The sequence below is a fragment of the Marmota monax genome, unplaced genomic scaffold (assembly GCF_021218885.2).
Source record: "Marmota monax isolate L192 unplaced genomic scaffold, Marmota_monax_Labrador192_F-V1.1 WCK01_AAM20220418_F8-fsc00116, whole genome shotgun sequence".
Lineage (NCBI taxonomy): Eukaryota > Metazoa > Chordata > Mammalia > Rodentia > Sciuridae > Marmota > Marmota monax.
In genome coordinates, this window is record NW_026695220.1 from 4486473 (window position 1) to 4500689 (window position 14217).

General features: G+C 32.2%; 1 protein-coding gene across 1 annotated transcript in view; it reads right to left on the reverse strand.

Moving 5' to 3' along the window:
• The window catches only part of Eys (eyes shut homolog), a 1592434-nt gene that overhangs the window by 305259 nt on the left and 1272958 nt on the right, over nt 1–14217 (reverse strand). The window contains 1 exon segment of the mRNA XM_046432606.1: nt 10124–10267. Within this exon segment, the coding sequence (XP_046288562.1) occupies nt 10124–10267 (144 nt within the window).

The following is a 14217-nucleotide window of genomic DNA, read 5'->3' on the forward strand; positions in this document are numbered from 1 at the left end:
TGCAGTTATATAGAGAATGTATTTTTTCTTCACTTCCCCATTTCCAGGGTTCTGCCTTCAGTAAACCTGTGCCTTCATGTTGAATCAGAATGAACCTAAAAAATCTCTTTCCTTTTGTTCTACACCCAGGAATATCCTGCTTGGGATACCTCTACTGAGATATCATTGGATGGTATTAATTGTGGTTGTGTACATCCACACTGATGCACATCTACATCATAAGCAGTTTGAGTTTTGTTTTGATTACTAGTTAGCTCTGCTTCCTGAGTCACTATTTTATAGATAACTTCTATTAAAAGACAATGGAGCCATGCCATATACTTAGGGAAGTTTCTTTTTTTTTCAACTTCCTTTTTCTATGGTGAGTGATAGTTAGTGTGGTAATACACATCCAGTTATCTAAAAACATAGTTGTAGTGGATATGATAGTGTGTTGCTCTGAGTACCCTAGGTCATTTTTTTTTTTTAATATATATATAAATAGAGTCACATTTTATCTTTTTGTTGTTGTTTTGTTTTGGATGCTGGAGATTCAATGTAGAACTTTAAGCATACTAAGCACACATTCTTGCACTGAGCTATATACCCAGGCCCAATAGAATCACTTTTTTTTTTTTTTTTTGGTAACAGTGATTGAACCCAGAAGGCACTTAACCACTTAGTAATGTCCCCAATCCTTTTTATTTTTATTTATTTATTTTTTAATTTATTGGTTCTTTTTAGTTATACATGACAGCAGAATTCATTACGGTATAATTGTACAAGCATTGAATATATCTTATTCTAGCTAGGACCTCATTCTTGTGGATGTACCTGATGGTAGAATTTGCTGTAATGGTTTCATATATATACATAGGAAAATTATGTCAGATTTATCCCACTGTCTTTCCTTTTCCTATCCCTCTCCCTTTGCTTCACTCCGTATTGTCTAAAATACTGAACTTCTATTCATTCCTCCCCTTATTGTGGGTTAGCTTCCACATATCAGAGAAAACATTAGGCGGGGTCCTCCTGACTCAACTCAGGAAAACATGAACATTCCAACTCCAGAGCTCCCCTTACGGGCAGCTGAAGCCTCTGTTGCACTGGTTTTGCAATTCAACTTCTGCCTCTTCTCAGTCCTGCTTCCCTCACTGCCTTCCAGGTATTGTTCCCTAGAGCATTCCCTAACAAACTTCCTACATGCAAATCCCCATGGCAGAGTCTATTTCTAATTAATCTGACCTATGATGACAGTTATTAAGTCTTAGGCCCAAGAACCCACTCTCTTAATTTCAGGAATTATAATTCATTATAGAATCTCCCTCTCCAAAATATATATAAACGATTTTCACAGTAAAAAAAAAAATATATATATATATATATATATATATATATATATATATATATATATATATATATATAAAATATATATATATATATATATTTTTTTTTTAAAGGAATCCTCAGAATTGCTTGTTCAGTTGTCCAAGTATCAGATTTGTTTGTTGTTGATTCCTGGAGCAAGACTTTACCTTTTCCTGTCTCAGAAATTCTACACAAAGACTATGTCAAGTTGGAACTGTGTCTGCTTCAGTTTTTCTAATGTTTGGTGCCAGAGGAGTTGGGATTCTTTGCTCTAATATCTGTGACTGTATTCTAGTGGAAGGGATGAAGGACACTGCCATTAATATTTAAGCAGGAGGATGATCCTTTGTTTTATATTCCTTTGGGAGAGGGAACATGAGTCCTTAGGCATGGAGGAGTTCATCCCAGTAGAACACGTATGACAGGAAAATGTTCTACTCTAAATGGTGGGAATTTTACCAGTTCCTATGTAAATCAGAAGATTGCATTGAATATTTGTGGACATAATGTCATTTTGCTGCCTAGTAAATTCCAATTTTATGGTACTTAGTATAAGGCTTTGTCTTGAAATCTCTCTCTCTCTCTCTCTCTCTCTCTCTCTATCTCTCTGTTTCTTTCTTTCTTTCTCTCTCTCTCTCTTTCTCTCTCTTTCTCTTTAAAACATCTTTGAAACATTTTGTCTGTGAAGGGCAGAGTTGGACTTTTCTGATATTACTGGCAATTAGAATTAGGTCAGCTAATTCAAAGTTAAAAACTAATACGGACTAGGACACAGTTATGTATCAAATACTATAAAACAGGGATTTACTGTGTCTCATGATGGCATTAGAATAAATTTTTTAAAGAAATATTAAAAATTTTATTGCATATTTATTGAGTTCAAAAACTTTGGCTTGGTATCAGTATCTATCAATGGAACCAGGTTTCAATTAAAAAAAATCAGTAAATCTTTTGAAAAGTCTTAAATTATTCTTAACTATATTTTGTGTTAGGTGAAAAGGGTTCACAGATGTGAAATTGTAAGACAATCTATCTCAACCTCTATGTGCTTTTTTTTTTCAGTGTATTGATGAAGCTGGGGGCAATTTGTTGAGGAGGAAGCTGGCATGGCTTCTTTTAGCTTCATTTAGAAAGTTAGGTGGTGTCTTATTTTTATAAATAGGATGATCTATATATTGAGTTCACTCAGTGAGAATTATTTTAAAGAACTTAATTAAGACAAATATATTGTCAAGGATTGAGGCCTAGCACTAAGAATAGGTTTTAAACAATTGTCACAGTAAAATATCTTCCCTGGTAGCCGTTTTAAGGCAGCAATCAAATATCCTCTAACCGTAATAATAGATCCCAATTAGGGAGAGCCATGGGGCCTTCAGAAGTGGGTTGGAAAATACACACAATATAAATCTATATTGTTAAACACCTCTCCTTCATTTAATGAACAAATAATCCCTTGATGCTTCCTCATGAATCTTAGCTTTCAACATGTTAAATCTCTTAATTTTAACTGTTCTCTGTGGCAAAGTGTTCTCTGAATCTATCATTACTTTTCTGCTTCTCTGAATCTATCATTATTTTTCTGCCCAAATTCCTATATATTGAATTTGCCCCAAAGTATTTATTTGCTTCCTATTGCCTTTTTATAGGACTGTCAAAATTATGTCTTAACACAATTGACAACATATTTTAAACTTACACGGAGAAGTGATTTTTAATGATGGAAGTTCTTTTTGCCTTATACTCCGCTACCACCCATGAATAATTCAAACTTTCTCAACAGGCATTTATGATGGTTGCAGAAATCAACCACTGACAATAAGGACAAGAGTCTCTAAGCCTTCCTCAGCTTACATTGCTAGTGCTCAAAACTTTTTCCTTTCTATTTTTTATTTATTTTGATTCTCTGGATTAGAGAAAGCAGATGGTGATTTCCTGAAGAGCTAAGCATCTTCCCCTTGATCTTTATGTCCTCACACTTAATTTCCACAGTTTCCTAAATGAGAAGAGTGTCATCTACACCTTGATGTCTTTACACATCTTCTTTCATCTGTTGTCCCCTGAATTCCTAATCTTTCTGCAAAAAACAAAACAAAACAAAACAAAAAAACAACAAAAACTCAATCTCACTCCATGTTATAGATGAATTTGCCAATTGCTATCTCCTTATCTCCTTAGCAGATTTTTTGCAGTTGTCCTCTGAACCTGAAGGTCAACATGTTCTTCATCTTCTGGACTCAATATACCAAATATGAGGAGTCGTGGACTTCAGTTTTCACTTTTGCAATTTTGTTAATAGCTATTCCATTTTGATGATTTGAAGTTCATTGTACAATAAAGAGGGATAAACATGACTGCATATCAAACAATCATGTGAAATATATTTTTTAAACATCAAACCAGTTTTTGTAGGGTTCCCTGGTGTATTATTTATTCAACAGATATACTATGTAGATTCATATTCACAGATTATGATTTTCTTTTAGAAAGCTCCACCTTATTTCTGCATCACTAAGCACAAAACCAATACTTAACATTCTTGTTTTCCAAGATATATGCAAAGTATACAAACACTACATACCAGCAGAGGATAGTACTTAATAATTCTGAACAATGCTAAAATCACCAACTTGTACGTACATAGATATACTTTAAAGGTTTTTTAGTTGATTTAATAAAAGCAATTTTGGTTTTTAGTAGACCTTTATAATTTAATACAAATAAAATATATTATAACTTGCTCTCCAGCTGGTACTGAGGTATATTATAAATGGACATATTAGGTATGAATAGTGTGGCTATGGATAAAGCACCAAAAGCAATGTTCAGATTTATGTATGTATATGCTTATCAAAGTAATAATAAAGCATTGTCCATATTGAGCTCTAGCTTTCCTACATTTCCTCTAAGAAATACCAGATGGAGAAGTCGATGGAAAAGATACAGAAATTAATATTGAAGTGATGAAGATTGACCTTTTTAAAATGAAAATCTTGCCAAACTTTCCATATTGACATGGCAACATTTTATGAATAAATCTAATATCTTATAGATTTAGCACAGTTCAAAAGTCACCATCTGTTTCAAAAAGTGAAGGCTCTCACTATTACATAGTTTTTTGGCTCTAAAACTAAAGGCATGCAATCCATAATTCATAAAATATTAACGATCAGGGATGTGTGAAAAACATTTATATACTTTAGACTACTGGAAACAAAAGTAACATTTTAAGTTACTCTCAAAATTATAGTTGTTAATAGATTATGGGTATTTTTTACTTTTTGCATGAATTTAGGTGGTCCTCTGCTCAATTTCTATGTATATTTACAGGTCAATACCAGCTGGGCAACAAATGGTAATGCAGACTGTATGTGGAAAAATGTCAAAGTGCTGGAATCTGATGTTAAGCAGAATTATCTGAGAGGCCTTTGACAAATATGAGCGTTAGAAGAAACTATCGTTTTTCTTATATTTCTATTGATTATTTACTAATGAATATCTTCATTTGACATAATTAAATCAATCCTTGGAATGTTTATTGATTTCCATTCTTTTGAAGTTTGTAGCCAGTTGTACATTATAATACATTGTTTAATCTGTTTTCTTAAACAATTTCAGGAAAGAGCTAATTAAAATGAATAAAAAGTAATCATTATTGGTATATACATATGCACATAAATGAAGTTTTTATCTCATTGAAATTAAAAGATGGATACAATTAGAATCGGGTCTTTACAAAACTCAACAGTATTTTTTAAGACTAAATATTTAAAAAGTTACCATGACAAAAATTTTTGCAAAGGTATTACTTGATGTACTTTGAGATTTTTGCAAGTGTTAACAAGGGTTTTTGCTGACCTACTATTAGAATCTTTTTCAGCTTCTATCCTGTTGGTCTTAAAGCATGGGTCCCTTTACTCTGATATGCTAAGGGGCTAATGAGGATGTGTGATTCTGGCAGTTACACAATTCTTGGCCATCATCTCACTTTGACTACCTAAGAACTGTTAACCAAAAGGAATGATGAGAAATTGGAGTATGCCTTCAACAAACCTGGTTAACTTTACATCTCTTGGTAAATCATTGAGGAAACTTTGTAAGGTGTTGTTGGACAGTAGGATCTAAGGAAGGTGGAATAGGTTGCATGGCTTCAAAAGTGCAGGTAACACAATAAGTCACATTTAGGAAAGGACACAAGGATTCTTTAAATAAAAAATTCTGCATAAAGAGTAAGCCTTTGTATAGAATAGCACTAAAGGTGCTAGAAAAATTTAAACTTCAGAAACTTTAAATATATATATATATATATATATATATATATATATATATATATAAATAAGAAAATTTTTCTGAACTTCCCAATAGAGAATAACCCTTGTGAAAACCAATAGCTCTCTCTATGTGATCCTTTTCAAAATTCGATGAAATGAAAGACAAACTGTGCATGAGTATGAATTACAATATATCTGTAAAACTGTGATCTCTGCTCCATTTCATTTAAGAAGAACTTCTATCTTGATACTGAATTGACCTCAATCACTACAAGTGGCTTATTCAAGTTTGTTCTACTTCTGCCTTCTATCTTACAGACATAATGCGAATTTAACAGGAGGAAATACTGGCTAATAAAATACAAAAATTGTGGCTAAAAACAAAATTTAAAAAAGCCATATTTTATGGGTTTACCTTAGAGTTTGTTCTACTAATTTTTGAAAACAAGTTCTTATCAATCATGCTGTATGATTTTATTTTCAGGAAACTTGTAAATATGGAAGAAACACAGTCAACATGCATATGACTAAACAGGAGCCTTAATTCACCAGCTTTTCAGACAGAAATCCATCCTGAATTTGAATAGCAAGAGTCTTGTCAGTGAGAATCAAGATAACCAGAGAGGGTTATACAGAAAGACCTCTGTTAATTCTAAATTTTTCCCAGTTAATGATGGGGAAATAGAAATGTTTGAGGAGACATTATATTTAACCTGATTTAAACATTACACAATGGATTCATGTATCAAAATGCTGTATGTTGGGGCTGGGGATGTGGCTCAAGCGGGGCGCTGGGTTCGATCCTCAGCACCACATAAAAATAAAATAAAGATGTTGTGTCCGCCGAGAACTAAAAAATAAATATTGAAAAAATTTCTCTCTCTCTCTCTCTCTTTCTCTTTTAAAAAAATGCTGTATGATATCCATTAATATGTATAATTGTTATGTTTTTATTGCCAGTAAAAATAAATTTAATTTTTAAAAAAGAAAAAAGAAATAGTGGAGTACAGGAGACAGAGAAGATGACATAAACATCGCAGATAGGGATAAAGCAAAAACATTTATAGATCAAGGGGCAGACACACACACAAAAAACAGAAGCCCCAGGTTGTGTGTCTTCATTTCTTCCACTCCAGAAGGAATCTTCTCTCATCTGTATTTTAGCTTATTTTTCCAAACTTTTGAGACATTTCATGTTATCATTTTTCTTTATTTTTCTGTGTAATAAGACTTCCACTGAACTGATAATCCTAATCAACAATTAAACATGTTCATTTCTCTTTCATCTTACATTTTTTCCTCCTAATTTCTCATCAGCCCTCAATTGCTACTGTATCATTTTTTGCTCCTTCACAATAAAACATGTTCAAAGAGTTACCTTAACGTATTGACTTAATCTTCTCTCATCTACAGTTTCTCGATCACTGGCAAAGAAGTCTTGGGGTCATAGAATTGGTGGAGGGTCCAGTGGATTTTTAATAAACTTTCTTCTAACACACCACTTTTATTATTTGTCTACAACTTTTCTGGTTATTCTGTCAGACTCTTACAGTTTTATCTTTTTCTACTGAGTCATTAAATGTTAGCTCTTAGACTTTGTCATGGGCAATTCTTTCTCCTAACTCTATACTCCTATCCATGGCCATGGTTCCAACAATCATTTGTAGACTAGTGACTCACAGATTTAATTTTCTGTCCAGACCTCTCCTCTGAGCTCAACATCCATATGTTAAATTGAAAACTGCACTTTAATGTTTCGAAGGCATTTTCATCACTGCACTCAAGCCTGAGCTCTTAATATTTTCTATTAAACCTGCTCTCCTTGTATTGTTTACTATTTCATTGGAAGATAAGTTCTATCCAGTTGCACATCAGAAAATGAATATTCATTTTTTGACATAATTTTTACTACTGGTATTCAATCAGTTACAATTTTTTTCCTACTTATATCTTATGTATGTGAGTTTCTTTTTTTCTGACTCTAGTATCATTTTTCTTTTTTAGTTTTGAGGATTTATCTCAGGGAAGCTTTACCACTGAGCCATATCCCCTTGCTAACTTGCTGAGGCTGGCCTCAAACTTGTGATGCTCCTGCCTCAGTACCCCCAAGTCACTGGGATTACAGGTGTGTGTCACTGAGCCTGACTGACACTAGTGTATTTCATCCTAGTGATTATGATGTCTTGGATGTGTAAGTGGCCCCTGCAATCATTCCTTAACATAGCTATAATGGCCCATAGAATTTTCCAACTGTTGACCTTTCCAATGTAGACTTCCAGTATTTAGCCATCCTCTTTGCTTGTTTGTTCTATACACACTATCTATGATGTGTCTGAATATGCCATGGATCTTCCTACCAGTCTTTTCACATACTCTTCCCTCTGCCTAGAACACATGCCTCTAGCTTTGTCTGTTTCTTTGTTTTTTCTAAGTTCACCACTACACAGTTTTCAATGATCATGGGCCAGGCTAATGTAATTTGCTTTTGCATCATATTTCTCTCATTTCCAGCAAAACTAAAAAAATTTAACTATTCCCTCATTAGTGTCAGAGACTGTCAATCTCTCTCATTAAACTGCATACACACAAGAATGAGAAATTTATGTAATTTTGGATTACCATTAAATTCTAGAAGCTTAATATAGTGATATGGATATAATAGGCACCATTTTGTTAAATGAATAAACAAATTAAACAGGATTTAAAAAGAGAAGAAATGCAAAGAGAAATGAAAAAAATAAGAACTATTGAAAGAAATCTTAGCAGATAATATTTTAAATAATGATGTATAATATAAAATATATAATCTACAATGTAGTCCTAGTCTCATACCATCATACTACTGTAACCTTGAACTCTTGGAGGATATTGCCTATAAGTAAAAGCACATTTTCATTTTTGCGTAGAGATAAATTGTAGAAAAAGACCACTTTTGTTCCTTTGTTAGCAGATCTCTCCTTTGTTTTTTTCTGCACAATGCCCAGTGTTCCAAAGGGTAAAAGTAATTTATAAATAATAACTTAGTCACCTCAGGTTAAAAAGGATTTAATTGGATAAAATTAATTCAAAGACATGTGAAGTTCTTTGTTTTCAGTTTTACTAGAAAAGTCCTTTCTTTTCATTTTTTTTATTTTTACAGAATGCTTTCCATTTGACACTAACTAAGAAGCTGAATGATTTGAGGGCTGCTCAATTAAGTCATTATTACCTAAAAACAAATAAGGAAATCATTCTTCTAAAAAAAGTTTGACCCAAAGTGGAAATAATTTCATAAATAGAATGCACTATTTTTATATAAAATTATGACACTACAAAATGACTTTAGCAATAGATAGTCATCATTTAAATAGTTTTCATTTAAATAGCCTTTTAAATAGTTTTCTGTTATTCACCTTCTCATCTGGCTCTTCATTGTTATCAATAAGCAACACTTATAAGATAGATGATTGAAATGAGTTAAGTCTATCACTCTGAAATTTTGTTTTATTGGTACATAACTTGGTTACAAAGGAGTATAGCCAATTTACAAATAATAATTTTATTACTTTAGGGAAATTTCATTGCCTTCTTGTTATCACCAACTGAATTGTGTAGAACAGACACCTTTGTTTCTTTATCTATTTAGAAATTTACTGAATATCTTCTATCTGTCAAATGCCCTGCTATGAGCATTAAAAATGAGTAAGATGCTATCTGTGCCTGTAAGTTTACATTTTTAGATTGGTGTCAATTTTCTTGATGTTATTTTCAGATTGATGTGGTCCCTGAGAAAGTTTATTTGATTTATGTAGCCTGCCTAGGTTAGCCAAGATTCCTGCTCATCAGAGTAAAGTATCCAATGTGCTCTTACACAGATGCACAGTCAAAAAATGATATTTTTCACCAATATGGATGAACTTTTGAGACCATTATCACTAGATTGCTATACTGATGAAGAATTTTAAGTTCTTGGCTGAAATATGTAAATTTTATTCAGTAATGTCCTTGAAATGTGACCATCATATATAGTCATTTCTCTTTTCTGATATTTCTTAATTCTGAAGCATGAGCTAATTTAAGGAAGGCTTTCTAAAAATTTATATACTCCATCAAGACATTTGCAGTTAATATCCCCCCCCCACCCTTCATCTTTTTTGTACTGTGCTCCTAGTGGCTCCTGTTCAATTCCCGGCAGCTGTACTTTTTACTAAATACTTTATTGAACAATTAAAATAGATCTTAATTTCAACTAAACTACTTGATTCTTTATTGTAATATGTTTGCTTATACCATGACATTTACAAATTGATTTGTTTTGTGTAAAATTTGATTACCACCAAATGCTATGAAATTATACCTTAGTTCAATTTTTAGTTTACTTTGCCAACTGAAAAGAGTAGCTTGTGAAAAAAAAATCAGATGTGCTTTTTTTTTTTCTTTTCATATTTGGATAGCTATTACACATACAAATACGATCTTTAAAATAATGTTATGCCCTAAAATTCAAAGAATTACTGTGGAATACTTACCGTATGGTGATAGGGATGAATTTATTGTTGTTAATGCTATAATTAGCAGAAAGAGTCAAGATATTTTGAGAGCCTCCACATCCATATTTAGCTGTGGGTCTTCCTTCCACAAGAAATAAATGAAGGAACTGTTTTCCAAAATTACTTTCAATACCTTTAAGAACAAGCAATACATTAAAAACTCAATGTAGATATGTATTTTGATTTTAACAAAATAATCCATTCAACAAACACAATCTTTGTTTTCAAGGAGTAATGACTTACGGAATATTAATAGCACTATTAGATAATTATTTATTGTATTAAATACTATATTAGACATACATATTATTTTTTACATTATTTTTGCTGAGGATAGTAAGACATTAACAGTATTAACTTGACATTAGTTTAACTGTGTTTTCCTGGTAGCTAGATGTTCTTAGTTATTTGGAACCACAATTTCTTCAGATATTAAAATGGGACAAGAGAAACTATTAGAAACTACTGTGATAATTACTTATAAGGGTAAATAGAAAAGTGCCTGGAAAATATGGAATATTCAATAACAGATTTATAATAATAATGATTGAATCTAAGGTCTAAGCTATATTTTCTATGGTTTCCCATTTCATATAATTATTTAATTTTGATTACAAAATAATGTACATCTCTTATAAAAATTGAAATGAAGAAAAAGGTGGAAAATCCCTTGATCCATCCCAATTTGAGATATTCTTTTCCATCACCTATCTATCCACAAATAAATATTTATATATTCCAACTTTATTTTTAAGTGGTGATTGTGCTTTATTTGTGAGTTCATGAATAATTTCATTTATACATATTTCTCTTTTCACTTAAGATAAATTTTAGACATCTGTCTTTATAAGTTCATAGATGTCTTTTCTATACTTTTTTAATTGAAACATAACTCATGCAGAAAATCACACAAATTGTTAGTACATAGCTCAGTGAGTTTTCACAAAGTGAACCTGCTCAATTAAATATCACCCCAATTTAAAAAAGGAGCATTGTCTGCATTGTCAGAAGTCCTGCCAATCACTACTCATTTTTCTTTCTTTCACCAACAATAACCTCTGTTCTGATATTGAATATCTATGGTTAGTTTTGTTAATCATTAGTGGAACCATACTGTATATATTTTTATTGTCTAATTTTGCTCAATATTATGTTTGAGAGATAGTGACTATGCTACCCTTTATTTATTTTTCAGTGATTCAAAATAATATTTTGAATATTCAAAATAATATTAATATTTACAATTCAGTTCTTTCTACTACTGATGGCCATTTCCCTCCTAGTTTTTGGTTACTCTGAATAATGCTGCTATGAAAATCCATATGTCTTTTATGTTAAAGGACACACATTTCTGCTGTGTATGTATCCAAGAATTCAATTGCTTTGTCAGAAACTACGAATGATGAACTTGAGTAACTATTTTAACTCCTTTCATTTTCTCAGTATGATTATATTTACCACCTTAAAAGCGTTCCAGATGATCCATATTCTTATTATTACTATTTGATACAATCACCGGTAGATTTTAACTGTTATGTTTATTATATCTTTGGGTTTTATTTTCCAGATTATTGGTGAAGTTTGACGTATCTACTGCCCATTTGATACCCTCTTTTGTGAAATGAGAGTTTGTATTTATTTCTCATATTTCTATTTAGTTGTTTGCTTTTTCTTTATTGGAAACAAGCTCTTTGTGAACTACATTTACTACAAATATCTTCATATATTCTCTAATTCTATAGATTTTTATGTCAATACTCTTAAGGGCAAGTTTTGATAAATACAATTTCTTTAATTTTAGTGTGGGTCAATTTGTGAATTATTTCCTTTATGGTTATGAGTAGTGCTTTTTAAGTCATCTTTAAAATGTCTTTGCTGTGGGGGTAGGAAAGATGGTGAAATGAGATGGACATCATGACCCTAGGTACATGTACGACGACTGCACATATGGTACGACTCTACATTGTGTACAACCAAAGAAATGTAAAGTGGTGCTGCAATTGTGTACAATGAATCAACATGCATTTTGCTGTCATATATACTCATTAAAATAAATAAATTTAAAAAATCTTTGCTTACTCCAACTATAAATTTATTCTCTATGTTATTTTCTGTAGATTTTACTTAAGATCTACACTCTACCTAAAACTGATTTTCTATGAATGTGAAGTATTCAGATGTGGTTGGCAGAGTAAGTCCAAGACAGCCACATCCTAATTTCTGGAACGTGAGTGTTAATTTACAGTGAAAGAGAAATTTTTGTAGATCTGATTAAATTAAGGGACTTGAGATGGGAAGATCATACTGGATTATCTGTGAATAGGCCCTAATTATAGTCGCTTGTGTCCTTACACAAGAGAAGCACAGAATGATTTGTAGGCAGTTGAGGAGAAGGCTGTCACTACAGAAGTAATGCAGGACAAACCACAGAGTTAGCTGCCATCAGCAGCTAGGAAAGGCAGAGAATGGTTTTTCCTGGAGTCTCCAGAGGGAACAAGTCTTGCTGACAACTTGAGTTTAGTCCCAGGAGATGAATTTAGAACCACTGATCTCCAGAACTTAGAGTAAATTTTTTGTTTTAAGCCACTAAATCATTTGTAATTTACTGTGTTGCAATAAGATACAAATGCATTTCATTATGACGATGTGTAAAAACACAGTTTGATTAATTTCAATTCCGAATATTGCCCCTATCCTCCTGTCCTTCCTTATTTCATTCAAAATTATGGTCTCCAGTTCCATCTATTTTCCTGCAAATGACATAATTTCATTCCTTCTTATAGCTGACTAAAACTTCATGGTATGTACAGACCACATTTTATTTATCTGTTCATCTGTTGATGGATACCTAGGCTGATTTCATAACATGGGTGTAAACAGGGGTATGTATATATCTCTAAATTATGCTGAGTTTAATTCTTTTGGATAAATACAAAGCAGTGGTATATCTGGATCATAAGTTAGTTCTAGTTTCAGCTTTTTGAGGAAACTCCATGCTGATTTCCATAATGACTACAATAATTTGCATTCCCACCAACAGTGTGAGAGTTCCTTTCCCCCATTATCCTCATTACCCCTTTATTGTTTTTTTTTTTTTTTTGTATTCTTGATGATTGCCATTCTAACTGGAATGGGATGGAATTGGATGGAATTTTAGTGTAGTTTTGATTTGCATTTCCTTGATGGCTGAATATGTTGAATTTAAAAAAAAGATTTATAAATTCAAGAAAGAGAAGCATATTTCCCACGAGTGTTCTAGCAATAGAACTGGAGAGAACCAAGAATATAAATTCAGTAATAGAATCGCACAAAGCAAAACAGAATAATACAAACTTATTACATTAATATGGTAGAAGTCGGGAAAAATTGAATAAAATATCAGCATTAAAGATTTTATAATAATTAGGAATAACAAAAATCATAATGAACATGCCTGAAAATCACTGTTTTGAGATTCTCCCAAAAGTCCTATTTTAGAGCCCATGTGACTGAGGCAGGTTTTTAATCAGACTTCTGGGGACTCCAGATGTACAAAGCCCCAAATTAGCCCAGTGCCCAGCAGAAGACAAAGCAACTCCACCTTTTCCTCAGAGATCCATTAGGAGTTTCATTTTGCTTTCTACTCTAGCATTTTTCATATTTTTTTCTCATGAATTCCTATTCAATTTCTTATGCTGCTTTTCTTCGAATTTGAAAAAGAAATTCTTTGATTAAGAATTTCCAGCGTTAATTTTGATTCTTCTTTTTACTGGGGTTGGGTGGGGGCAACCAAAGCACATTTAGAAACAGGAAACTACATCAGACTCTTGTGTTTTCTTTCCTTGGCTCCATAAAAGTTCTTATCATAGGATGACATCAGGTTGTTCTTCCCTGAAATGTTGACTTATTCTCCATTTGTACCCTTCTGAGGGTGTCATGAACTGAGGGGCAGTCTATTATCCTGCTCCATTCCACCACTTTTACTCACAAGATTTTTATAACATAATATTTTTTTTAAATAAATTTCTTTACATTGCATTTCAGCCTCCTATTTTTGAGATAAGACTTAAAAATATGCTACAGAGTAGGGTAGA